Source organism: Chionomys nivalis, chromosome 8, assembly GCF_950005125.1.
Source record: "Chionomys nivalis chromosome 8, mChiNiv1.1, whole genome shotgun sequence".
In the NCBI taxonomy this organism is placed as follows: domain Eukaryota; kingdom Metazoa; phylum Chordata; class Mammalia; order Rodentia; family Cricetidae; genus Chionomys; species Chionomys nivalis.
In genome coordinates this window covers 29,362,317-29,375,524 of record NC_080093.1, presented here as the reverse complement: position 1 = coordinate 29,375,524, position 13,208 = coordinate 29,362,317, and the positions used below count along the sequence as shown (strand labels likewise).

The 13,208-nt window shown below is 43.8% G+C and overlaps 1 protein-coding gene across 1 annotated transcript in view; it reads left to right on the top strand.

Annotated features, from left to right (window-relative positions):
* The first annotated feature begins 8,818 nt into the window (after nucleotides 1-8,818).
* The window catches only part of Pdcd1lg2 (programmed cell death 1 ligand 2), a 40,132-nt gene continuing 35,742 nt past the window's right edge, over nucleotides 8,819-13,208 (top strand). Inside the window, exon 1 of the mRNA XM_057779540.1 lies at nucleotides 8,819-8,881. Coding sequence (XP_057635523.1) covers nucleotides 8,827-8,881 — 55 coding nt within the window. The 5' untranslated portion in view covers nucleotides 8,819-8,826. The remainder of the gene's footprint in view (nucleotides 8,882-13,208) is intronic.

Below are 13,208 nucleotides of genomic sequence, written 5' to 3'. Positions count from 1 at the left end.
CTTCTCTTGGCCTTTCGGCTAGGATCAAGACATTCAGGATCTGTTCTGATGGTCATCATTACCCCAAATCACAACTTAGGATTCTTGAAATATTTCCAGAGTGCCTGTGCCTGGGTTGTTCATAGATTGAGGAGAAGTTCTCAAACTTGGCTGTGTCTTATGTTCTTCAATAATAGCTTGACATCCAGTAAATATTTTGAATAAAAAAATGAAAGCTTTTCCATATTTTCATAACACCACAAAGTTCTTCCTAATTTGGTCAGGTGGCAGAAATGGCAAGAAACTAACCCTACCCAACCAAGAATTGAAACTACCAGCCCCACTGTGAGTTTTGAACCTCTTACCACTTTTTCTTAGTAAAGTGTTTCTCGACTTACAGAAGTGTTCTTGATTACTCTGGAAAAGGGTAACTTCCTAATGCAATTGAATAAGCTGATTTAAGTATGTCTTCTGTAGAAACAATGAGAAAAGGAGTAAAAATTCTACTAGGGAGCCAGGCATATTTTTGGCTCATGGCTATAATCCCAGCACTGCCCTAGTAAAGAAAGAAGATCAGAAGTTCAAGTCCAGCCTGGGCTACATAAAACTCCATCTTAGGAAAGCTGAGTAGTGATGATAATATTGTCAATAACTATACAAGGGAGAAAGTTGAATACAAGCTATTAAAATAAGACAGGTAAGGAACACACTAAAGGTGTTTCTTTGCAGATATGTGCTTAGAGAGCCCACGGGAAGGTCCTCAAAGGAGGTGGCCAAGTAAGTCAGATAAACTAGAGAAAGACTTCGCTAGGTGAACCCTTAGTGGGCTGGTGAAATAAATGAGTAGAAGGAAAGTTGTGCAGTTTCTAAGCCTAAGGTTGCTTATCACCTCGGAATTGATACTGGCAATCATTTTAAAGGATGGTTCATCATTTACAACGTATTATCCAAGTCCCCACACGCATTTCTATTCACTTCCTGATGTTTGACCAAGAGATCCAGGTGTTGGTGAGCCTGAGGATTTCTAGTACCCACCACCTCACAGGATACTTACCATAAAAATGGACACACAACAAGAAGGGGTAGATGGTAGGGTACTGACCTACAAAACACAAGTGAGATTCAGAAGGGAGACTAGAAAGATGGACTGGTCACCCAGACATTTTGTTTATCTGTGTCATTATGTGTTCATGCAGCTGAAGAAGATTCCCTGTAAATGATGAGTCCATTAATTTTGTCTGTGCATTCAATCCACACATCCCCCAGACTCTCCACTCACTCCACACATCCCCCAGACTTTCCACTCACTCCACACATCCCCCAGACTCTCCACTCAATCCACACATCCCCCAGACTCTCCACTCACTCCACACATCCCCCAGACTCTCCACTCAATCCACACATCCCGCAGACTCTCCAGACCCTGCTTGTCTGTCTATAAAATAGCCCATGCTTCCTTCACCTCATTGTACTTGACTTTTGCTTGCTTAACTATAAAGACTCCAAGGACCTGTTTGTTCACAAAATGTGGTTCTCACAAAGAACTCAGAAGACAAAGGTCTTATTTGCATTAAGTAGAGTTTTGAGACAAGCTGATAAGGGAGGGGCTTAAGAGACCTGTGCGGACCACCTTGCAAGCACCTCCCACCAGTGGAAACTCTTGCCTCAATGTGGACCTTTGTCTTAAGCAAGTCCTAGGGTGATGATTGTTTGCCTGTTTCTAGCTCATCCCATTGTGGCCTTAACTGATAGGAAGATCTTCCTAAAGTTTCTGTTTATGTAATGAAGAAAGAATTCAAATGGGAGCCAGACTCCTGAGGGGATGATTATGCTTATGAGCAGTAAGTTATTGTCTACTCAGCAAAATTCTGAGACCACCCAAATAAATGCAAAAGCTTTAGTTCTAGCAGGAAAGACTAAAGTATCATCACTGACATGCCAGTAATGAGCTACCTGCTAGACGATACACTAAAGATACAGGGAACTGCGTGTATCTTGAGTTAGGAAAGGTTTGTGTTGAATGTAGTAGAATGTAAGGCCTTTTAACAAGACATGTTTGATGCCATGCCAATCTTTAAAAACTCATAAACTGAGATAGAGTAAAACAAAATAAAATTACAAAGTAAAATGAGATTGGAATTCTCACAATCATCTTGAGGTTCTATTCATGAAAAAGGCACGGGTTATTCGGTGACTGGGGAGGTAAGAGAACCAGGGCAGGAGAGGCATTACAGACTGTCCCAAGGTAAACTTGATTCTGTAAATGATACCATTTTGGTTTTAAAAGAATCACTCTGGCTGCCAAATTGAGCATCAAATGCCAGGTGTTGGGATTAGGATCTTAGAGTCCTATTATCAGAAAGCTGTATAAATCATCACAAGAGATGGTATCAGCCCCAATTGGTATGGAATCTCTGGGGGTGGTGACAAGGGATTAAGTTCTGAATACATGTGAAGGGAGAGTTTAAAGGATGAGATGAGAGTCAGAAGTGGAAAGGGAGAAGAAGACTGAAGAATAATTCCAGGATTGATGTCCCCTGCCTCAATAAGGCTGGTAGAGAAGAGATGGGACGCAGAGGAGGGACCAGCAGTGAGGCAGCTATGCTAGTGCAGAAGAGATGGGAGTCTCAAGTAAGGTGATGCCAGTAGACATCAGAAAGGTGAGGGACCGTCTAAGATGTATGGCAGATGCAGAAGGGAGGCTTAGAGGAAAGCATGAGATGATTCCTGAGGTTCTGGCATGAGGTGGTTATTATTATGGTTATGATTATTATAAAGAAAGTATAAAGCTTCTATAAGTTATCTAAAGTGTTAGAGGCTAATAATTTGTAACCTCTTAATTTGATTGCTTACGTGCCTGGTTTTAGAGTCTATGTTCTTATGCCTTGCACAGGTCTCATTTTTCCTAGAAGCAGAATTAATAGGACAGGAGTCTGCAAGCTGGAAAGCACCTTTAGAACACCCTAAGCTTTCCAAGGGGGCAATGTACCAGGAAAGTCCCATGAATGGCTGAAGAAGAAAGAGAAGCTGAACCAAGAGCTCTTTCTGTTACACTGCTGCGTGCCATCCTTTCACGGTCTGAAAATGAGGCGGCTGGCAAGTGCCAGGCCTGCTATCATGCGTGAAGACAGCAGTTTTTCAAGTCACGCTTGCATTTTGATTAGAGGAAGGCCGTTGTCAGGGTCAGCTAAGGAACATCGCAAGTAGTACGCCCTGAGTATTACCTGTGTTGTGTGGCCTTTCCTGAAACAAAGGCAAGGACCCAAGAGTGCGGACCCATACATCTTTACTTGTGTTCGTTGCAATAAGTCATTGGTCTGGCTAGAGGCCTCGGGTTTCTGCTTTACCACGATAATGGGTTCTCTTTGGGACTCCTCTTGGCTGTCCTGTTGTTACCCTGTGTCATGAAGATCCTGTAGCTTTGGATCCCCAGGACCAGCCTTTTTACATGCTCCTAGATGGGGTGGATGTTGGATGGACCAACTTATAGCCCTGGTTCTGGGTCTGGGTTGTGGCTGCTTTGGTTAGCCTGCCGGTTTTCCCTCATCCTCGCCACCAGGGCAAACTCTCCAGCATTGCCCCAGCTAGCTCACCCAATGCAACTGACGGCAAGGGGTGAGGCCAGTTCCCCAGCTCTCATACTCTGAGGAGGGGGCAGCTTACCCCCATTCCCAACACTAGGGGCCAGCTCTACTGTGTTGCCCAGGCCAGATGTGGGGTCCATTCTCCAGAGTGCTGCAGCTAGTGCAGGGTACCAGCTGTCTTGTTATCATGTCCAGGAGACTGGCTCTACTGTGATGCCCAGGCAAGGTGCAGGGCCTGCTCTCCCACTCTTATGACCCCAGGGCCAGTTCTCCCACCTGCTGCAGGTGGCAAGGGGCTAAAGGCAAGGAGGAGGCTTCTCTCTCACCCATGCTGTTGCAGGGCAGGCTAGTAGGGGGGCTGTCTCTCTCACACTCATAACATTGGACTGGCACACCTGCATCCCCACTAACAGGGTTAGCTGTAGTGTTATTGCCCAGGGGAAGTACCGGGCCAGATCTCCAGAGTGCTGCAGCTGGTGAGGGGCATACCCAGCTCTCCTACCTGCCACAGGTGATGGGAGCAGCTCTTGCATGCTCACATTCTTGAGCCAGCTTGCCCCCGCCTCACCTCCCCCCAATCAGTAGGGTACAATGGGCATTTTTGAGCTTTTGTTGACCCAATGTCTCCACCAGATGGTCTGGCTTCTTCCATGACTGTCCACTCTAGAAATACCAGTTTCAAAGCCACCTCATGTGGATTCTGAAGACATCTCTTGAAACCAGCCTAAGAACTTTGTTATTGAAAGAATGAATGCCTGGTGTGTCAGGCCTTAGTTTATTCTGCCCTGGAGAAAATCATCTGATAAACTAGCAAACCCCAAAGGAAAAAAAGCCTTGAGTCATAGGATCCCCCATGGCGAAATATCAGGGCTGTCCAGGAGTCAGAAGGGAGACGTGTAGGCAGATGCCTGGATTAATTAACACCATTTCTGCTGGCTTTCAGCAAGGGTCAGTCACTAGTTTCACAGGGTTTGGTTGTGAGGAGTAAAACAGACAGTGAACAAGAATGTCAAGTTCCCTATAAAGCAGGTCATGGAACACAAAGATTCTGAATTACCTGGTTTACGTTACAACAAAGTGTTCATGGTCCATGGGGGCCACCTCTTTTAACTGGTGAATTTGGGGAGGGAAGTCTGTTCGGAATCGCATAGCTTTCAGTGTACAAAAGATCAGAATACCCAGAGCAAAATCGATAGTAAACAAGTGCTATCAGCTGGACCTTCACGCTTGGTCTGCCTCTTCTTTGCTGGTGCCTCTCATCACAAAGGCCCAGACATGTTGGAAAACTCCAGGTCTGTTGCTTCACACTTTGTCTTTCCCATCTCTTGTGGTTGATGTCATGCGCACTGTGGCCTATGTTACTGCTATACAAGGTCTTAACCATAACCTCCAACTTGGAACTGTCTGCCCTTCTCCCTCCTGAGTACCTCCACTTGGAACTCTAGCAGGCTATTTATGGTTCTCTCCTACCCCAATGACTCGATTCCCCAAGCCCAGGAGTTTTACTGTATATTTTAAACTACTTATCTGTATTGTCAGCAATTCCCTATAGGTTTTCTTTCAAAATATAGATCTAAGAAAATGACCTAGTCAGTGAGCACGGAGATTGGATTCCTGGTGCTCACAGTCTTCCCTCCATTCCCTCCTCAATCTTGTCTGAATACTTGATGTGGCTGACATCCTGAAACTCAATAAGTGGAGGCCAAAGAACCCAGAAATGTAAGCGAGAATCTCTTCCTTTGAAAGAAAGAAGCAGACAGACACGAGAGGGCAGATGGGCGAGGGGGGGGGGTGAGCAAGCACCAGCAACACGCACTGAGCACCCCACGAGTATCACCTTCTGATTTTACTTCTTTACACTGTTTAACTTTGTAATGTGATGAGGTTGGACCAAGTTTAAACGACTGGGCTCTCCTTTACACATCACAGAAGCCATAACAACTGGTAACAAAGTCTTCTGCTTGCCTCTCCCGTCTTCAGGTCTGACTGGCAGGAAAGGGGAAAGAACTTCCTGCCAGTGAGGGAAGAAACTGGGTGGGAGGTGGCGCAGTCTTGAGTAAAATCCACAGTGGTCCACGGCATCCTGCAGGTTGCAACATGCGGCTTTATCAGAGTGTCATATTTTTTTGTTCAAATTTGTTTTAATTAAAAAAAAACAAATTTGTTTTAATTATCGGAGTGCATAACTTCTAAATATGCAAATAGGAAGCTTTAAAAGCTTGGGATGTTGAGATCACTCAATGGGTATAGGTGCTTGTTAGGCAAGCTTGGAGACCCACATGCCATTTCCAAAGCTCACAGAAAGGTGCAAGGAGAGAACCAACTTTATAAAGTTGACTTCCACATGCACATCAAAGCACACACACCCACACTTGCCCATATCACCAATAATAATAATAAATAGCATATTTAAAGTTTCAAAAGCTGGGGAAAAAAAAGAAAAGAAATCAGGAAGACAGGTTTCTTTCAAGGGTTGGAAGACTTAATGATGAGATGATCATATTCCCTTTGGACAGAGCTGCAGAGTCAATGAAATTCTTACCAAAGCGAACCATCAGTTTCTCTTGTGCAGAATAGACAAGCCTACCCTAAAATTCATACAGAAATTCAAGGGAGAGGAGCAAAGAAATAGGAAGGGTGGAGTGAGGGGGAGAGAGAGGACTTGAGAAGGAACAAAGTTGAAGGTCTCTCACTTCCTGATTTGTGTGATAGGGACATAGGACAGACAGAGAGCTGAGCAAAATGGACGAAAAGTTCAGCAATTCATCCCCCACATCTGTCATCAAGGAAGCTGAGATAATTCCACAGAGAAAGAATAGTTTAGTTTTAAAAATAAATTTTAGTGGAACATGTGCAAGAGAACCTTATTTATCCCCCCAAAAGTAACTCAAAACAGGTTAGAGACCCAGATATGAACAGAACATATTTTGTTCTTACAAGAAAATGTTAGGAAGTGATAAACAATCTTGGCTTATTATACAGTGCAGTAACTTTATGAAAGGAATAAAGTATTGATCCGTGACACACAACAGGTGAATCTTGACATTATGCTCATGGCAAGAGGCCCATGACAAAAAATCAAGAGCTGCTTGATGTCATTTATGTGAAATGTCCAGCACACATAGCTGACCAAAACAGAAAGCAGATTTGTAACTGCTAGGGATTCCAGGAAAAGGAAGGGGAAATAGGAATTTCTCTAACTGGGTATAGTTCCTTTCTTGTGGTAATTAAAATGTTGAAATATCAGAGTTAAGTAGCGGTGTTGGTCACACAACTGTGTGTACACACTGAACAGCCCACTGAATTAATATTGTGCTTGTGAGACTCTGCAATAGGTTTATAGAGCTTTCTTTTGTGTGTTAACTATATTTTAATAAGACTATTATTAAATAAATAAATTTAAAGAACACATAGATAACAAAACCTTCAACAGATCACTTTCTTCTACGAGCCCCAGCATCCTAATGCAAAGCTATCACACTGCTCTCCAAGTTTGCATTGCATGGATTGTAACTCATCCTCCCAATAGTAGGCAATTCTCTAACCAAAGCAACATCCTTTTCTAAAAATGCAAGTGAAGTTCGCTGGGCTCCAGAGTATTCCTTCACCAACATACTGTGTTCTCTGAACATCTCCGCTCTCCCAAGATTCAGATGCACAGCTTTCCTTGGAGAAATGGGTCCACAGCGAATAAAGCCTCAAGGTCCCCTCAAGAGAAAAGAGCTGACAACAGTGTGCCTTCCCGACTGTTCTGTGGATGCAGAGAACCTGGAATGAGAAGCGAAACAGAAGGTGGAACCAGACTGAGCTGGAGTAGGACCATCACACCTCCCACACCCCACTAGACCCGCTCTGTCTAGAGCTCTCAGAAAACACTGGGGTTCCTTCCCCACCTCCCAGTCAGAATGGCTGTCTTCAAGGAAACAGCAAAACACATCGGATGCTGGAGAAAGATGAAGGGAAAATGAATTCTTGCACCCTGCCACTGGGAATGAGAATTAGTACAGTCACGTGGAAATTAGCATGGATATTCCTCAAAAAATGAAAACTGATACCACCATATGACCCAGCTGGTCCCCTCCTAAGAACCCAATGGAATCTAAGTGATCCACCAAAATTCTTGTGTATCCATGCTTATTGCTGTACCATTCATAGTAACCAGGTTATGACAGTGGCCCAGGTGCTCGCTGATGGATGAATGGATAAAAAAAAATACATCGCATATGTATACAATAGAACATCATCAGCCATAAAGAAGAAATCAATGTCATTTTTAGAAAAAAAGATATGTAAAAATAGGAGAGCTGCTAGTGAAAAAGGGGGCCATGAGGAGACGAGACGAACATATAAGGTAATGGGAGTAAATATAATCGAAGGACATGTATGAAGAGGCATGATGAAATCTGCTGTTGTACACAACTAATAGTCAATAAAGTTTTTACAACATGAATGTAAATATTTTCAGCATATAGATATTAATCAGCTTCTTTGAGGTATGACTTAGAATAACTAATAAATTATCTCCATTTAATGTGTTCAAAGAAATAAAAAGTAGGGCAGGCATGGTGGCGCTTGTGTACTCAGGAAGTAGGAGCCGGAGAATCAGGGGGTTGAAGTCAGTCTCTGCTACATGGATAGAATCCGCCTGGATAGTATGAGACCCTGTTTCAAAAAATAATTAAAATGTAATAATTAGAAAGCTTGTTAAGAGGCAAGCCACACAACAGGAGCAACGGGTCGCAGCACTCAAGAGCTTGGTGTGTCCCTACTCGACCAACTGGGAAGTAATGAGATACAAGCTCTGGTCTCCCGAGTTGATCTCCTGTTCTTCAGGATCCTCTCTAAGTTCTGGTCCAGCTAGAGAAGATGGCGTACCTTATTTGTTTGGTGAGTAAGGCTGGTATTCAAGATTTCGATATTGACTAAACTTTAGAAAGTGACGGGAGGCACGAAAGGATACAGATGGATCACCCCTGTGCGTGAGTGATGAGGTCCATCCTCTCCTCCAGAAAAGGCCGTGAAAGAAGGAAGAAGAGCATCTCATTTGAATTCAGAAAGAGTGCCTTCTTCCTCCTTGTGTCTGCCCTCTTCTGCAGAAAAGAAATCTACCGCTTCTGCTCTTGCCTTGGCTGTCACCTGTGTCTCCCACAAGATTTGTATCTGGGCCAGTACTATTCTCTTGGGAGTAGTTAAGCCGGCAGAGACTGAGAAAACTCACTAAGCTCTGAGACTCCCAATCGTCTATTTCAGATCCATACAGACCATGTTCCTCCTGCCACTGACGCTGAGCCTGGGCTTGCAGCTTCATCAGATAGCGGGTAAGAAGGGATAATGGGGGGCCCGGGAACAATGGGCAGGAGGTGGCCCCTAGCCAAAGCTGGAAACTAGTGTGCTCCTCTGTCTATGGGACTTGCTTTGAGAGGGAGTGTGGGTACTGGATATTTCAAGTAGCAAAGAAAATGGTTCCCAGGTGGCTGGTCCCATTTTACAGAAACAGAGACTGGGGATATTAATCCATCTGTCTCGATCATCCAATGCTTGCAATGAGACAGATTAGTCAGAACACATGTGTCTGAATGGATGCGAGAGAGTAGTGGTTTAGCTCCTTTTAAGGTAAGGTGCAAACAGCTGCTTCCCCTCGGTCAGGAACAGTGACCCGGGCAAATAGAAAGCACTTTGTTAGTCCTATGAGTTGTTTGTTGTTTGTTTGTTAGAGACAAGGTTTATCTGTAGTGTTGGGGGCTATCCTGGAACTAGCTCTTGTAGACCAGGCTGACCTCCAACTCACAGAGATCCGCGTACCTCTGCCTCCCGAGTGCTGGGATTAAAGGTGTGCGCCACCACCGCCCGGCTTCATATGAGTTCTTTTAACAAGCAATGGCGGCAGCCACTGGTCATTTAATGTCTTATTGTAGACTAAGCAATGGCGGCAGCCACTGGTCATTTAATGTCTTATTGTAGACTAAACTGAAAACTCAGGGTTCCCATAAAGCCGCAATGGAAACCAAGTCTGAAGCCGATGCCTTTGAACTTGACGACGGGACATCTAGCGGAGGATGTGGTTGAGCCGGGAGAAAGCAGTTTCAGAATTGATTGTTTCCCTGGGGAAGGTATTTCAGATCACTGGTGTGTGCGATCAGGGTGGCAGTATACTTTCAAGAGAACACTAGCTAAGAAAAGAGACAGGCGTGGAGGTTGGGAGTCCACATGCTCCACAGTAGAAGCCCGGGGCTTTCTTTGAGAGGAACCTTGGGGACAGCGATCCTTTGCCACTGGATAACCTTTGGATGAGTGGTCTCCCCATCCCACCCTGTCCAGGGGTCGGCCCTCCACTTCTCTTCCAGCCGTGTTCCTTCCTTCGCTGTGGGCTGCTTAGACTGACCTGGCATTAGGGACACATATTTGGCACATTCTTCTTTAAAAAGACCCTAGTATTTTTCCTCCTTGCTGCTTCTCTCCACCCCAGTGATAGCTAAAGGAGTACATAATGATTCCTGCCCTAATTGCCCAAGAGCTTTTGTTCCCATAAAGCTGTATGGGCAAAAGTGGGGTCTGAAGTTGGAGTTCCCCGCCCTGACAGGATTGAGGATTTCAGGAGAAACTTAGAAAGTGTGCACCTTCTATAGATGAGGAGCTATCATATATAGATAGCTCCTCAACCAGGGCTGAGACTTTGCTGGTTTTCTTATGTATTTTCTCTTAGGAAAGGAAGGAGCTAGGGAAACTGGGTGGCAGGGTTTTTGTTTTGTTTGTTTGCCTGGTTTTTTTCTATCTTTCTTTTTTAATTTCATTTGTCTGCTTTTTAAATTTCATTTATTTATTTATTTAATATCCCAACTGCAATTTCCCCTCCCTCCTCTCCTCCCATTCTGTAGAAGGAGCTGTGGGGCTGCATCCCGCAGCTCAGCTCCAGGCCACCAGCTAACTTTACCCAAAATAATTACACGGAAACTATATTCTTTTAAACACTGCTTGGCCCGTTATCTGTAGCCTCTTATTGGCTAACTCTCACATCTTGATCAACCCATTTCTAATAATCTGTGTACCACCACAAGGTGGTAGCTTACCAGGAAGGATCCTAACCTGCTTCCATCTCAGAGAGGAGAGGCATGGCATCTGGCTCACTGCCTTCTTCCTCCCAGCATTCTGTTCTGTTTACTCCACCTACCTAATTTTCTGTCCTATCAAAGGGCCAAGGCAGTTTCTTTATTTAACCAATGAAATCAACACAAAACAGAAGACTCTCCCATATCACCATTCCCTTACCCAACTTCCCTCTGCCCCAACCCCATCTACTCCTCTGTTTCTGTTCAGAAAGCGGCAGGGCTCCCATGGACGTAAGCAAAGTATGGCTATCAAGTTGAGATAAGATTAAGCTCCTCCCCTTGTATTCAGGCTGGACAAGGCAATCCAGAATAGGATCTCAAAAGCCAGTAAAAAGCCTTAGGGAACAACCCCTGCTCCCACTGTTAGGAGACCCACAAGTAGACCAAGCTACACAACTGTCACATATTTGTAGAGGGCCTAGGCTGGTCCCATGTAGGCTCCCTAGCTGTTGGTTCAGACTCTGCGAGTTCCTATGAGCCCAGGTTAGTTGTTTCTGTGACTTCTCTTGTAATGTCCTTGATGTCTCAGACTCTTATAACCCTTCCTCCCTCTCTTCAGCAGAATTAGCTTGGCCTAATGTTTGGCTGTGGGATCTGCTTCTATCAGTTACTGGATGAAGGCTCTGTGATGACTATTGTGGTAGTCACCAATCTGATCACAGGCAATGGCCAGTTCAGGCTACATATCCACTGTTGTTAGCAGTCTTGGATGGGGTCATCCTCGTAGGTTTGTGGGACTTTCCCTTGCATCAGATTTCAACATGATCCCCAAACGTCCCTTCCCTTTCCAGTCATCTCTTTCAGTATTCTCCCCCTTCACCCACCCCCCTACCTGCCCCCAGTTCACCCATGAGATCTCTTCTATTTCCCATTTCCAGGGAGATCCATGCATCCCCGGCTTGGGTCCTCCTTGTCTCCTAGCCTCTCTGGCTCTGTGGATGGCAGCATGGTTATCCTTTGCTTTACATCTAATATCCACTAACGAGTGAGTACATACCATGTTTGTCTTTCTGGGTTACCTCACTCAGGATTTTTTTTTCTAGTTTCATTCATTTTCTTTCAAATTCAGTTTTTCAATCTTCACTGGATCTTTCCATAGGGGAAGGAATGTTCCCTTTAAGAAAAGCAGCACAAGGCAATTACAGTCATTATGAGCTCTGAGTTAGGTATTAAGAGAGCAGGAAGGATGTAGGGAGGCAGGTATGTTTACATTCACAAGTGGGCTCATATATGCTGAATGTTGTATAAGGCAATTTACATATCTCATTCAGTCTTTACAACACTCGTTTGGCAGGTAGAGAAACTGAGGAGCGTTATTACTGTGCCCTAGATGAGACAGTTACTTGGTGACATACGAAAGATTTGCCTACACTGATGTCCTTTCTGCCCTACCCAGATGTGCATACCATTGTCTACCATTGTCTACCATTACAGTAAGATATAATGGTAGACAATCTCTAAATTGCCTAACTGGGGATGGGATTTTTACATAAGTTTGAAAATGGATACATGTTTAAAGCTTGTTCTGAGCATTTCACAAATCAAAAAAATATATGTAATGAGTTTTTTGATGAATTAATAAAAAGAAAACCAAACCATCACATTTTGCTCTATCCATAAACTTGGAATTCTTTTTCTGCTCTTTCTTTGCAGGTAATTTTAATTCAGACGAATGTTGAATTAGGATGCCCCCTTCTTCCTGTATTTTTTTTTATCATTACATGTCTTTTTAATTCAAGTATTTTGATTTCAAACGAAGCTCTCGGTGGAAGCACCTTGAAAACAAAGCTGAGGAATGGAGATGGTTTGAGCAAAGGAAAAAGGCCTGGGATAGGGAGAAAAAGAAAAACTTCAGTATCCATGTTTATTTATTTGTTTTAGACGGTTCTTTCTAAGAATTGTGTATTTGAGTATTTTTTTAATAAAATACAATTTTAAGAATATATAAAAGCTTTAAGAAGAACCTGAAGGCAGTTGGGCTGCAACCTTTATTGTTGGAGAGAATACCCTTGTTATCACAGTATTCAGATTGAAGATCTCACTTCCTTAAGTGCTCTGTGTACGGTACTAAACCTGCATTCATCACAGAAAAAGGAGTTCCTATACACGAGTTACATCAGCGTGAGTCCTCGTTACCCTCTATGCACACATGCCTAAATTTTAATTCTAAAACTAATGCTTATTGTGACATTCAGTCATTATGGATGAATAGAGCCATCCCTAATGCTCTGATACAGTTAGAGAAACTGTGGTCTATTCCCAGCATAGAGTATTGTAAGTGTGAAAGTAAATTAGTCACAAACAGGCTGCTGCATCTGTGAATGGAGCAGTGTCAATGTGGGTAAAAAGTTAAGCCCTGAAAGATGATATACAGCACAATGTCTTTTTCATCATCTCTTACTCATACCCTTAAATGTGTAAGGTCCAGCTGAGATAAGCAAGAGATTGAGACGCACACAATTCAATATCAGTTGCTCCTGGGAGGCAGTACACGTGTCAATAGTATCTTCATAGGCATATCCCTCTTAGGTAGGGAAAG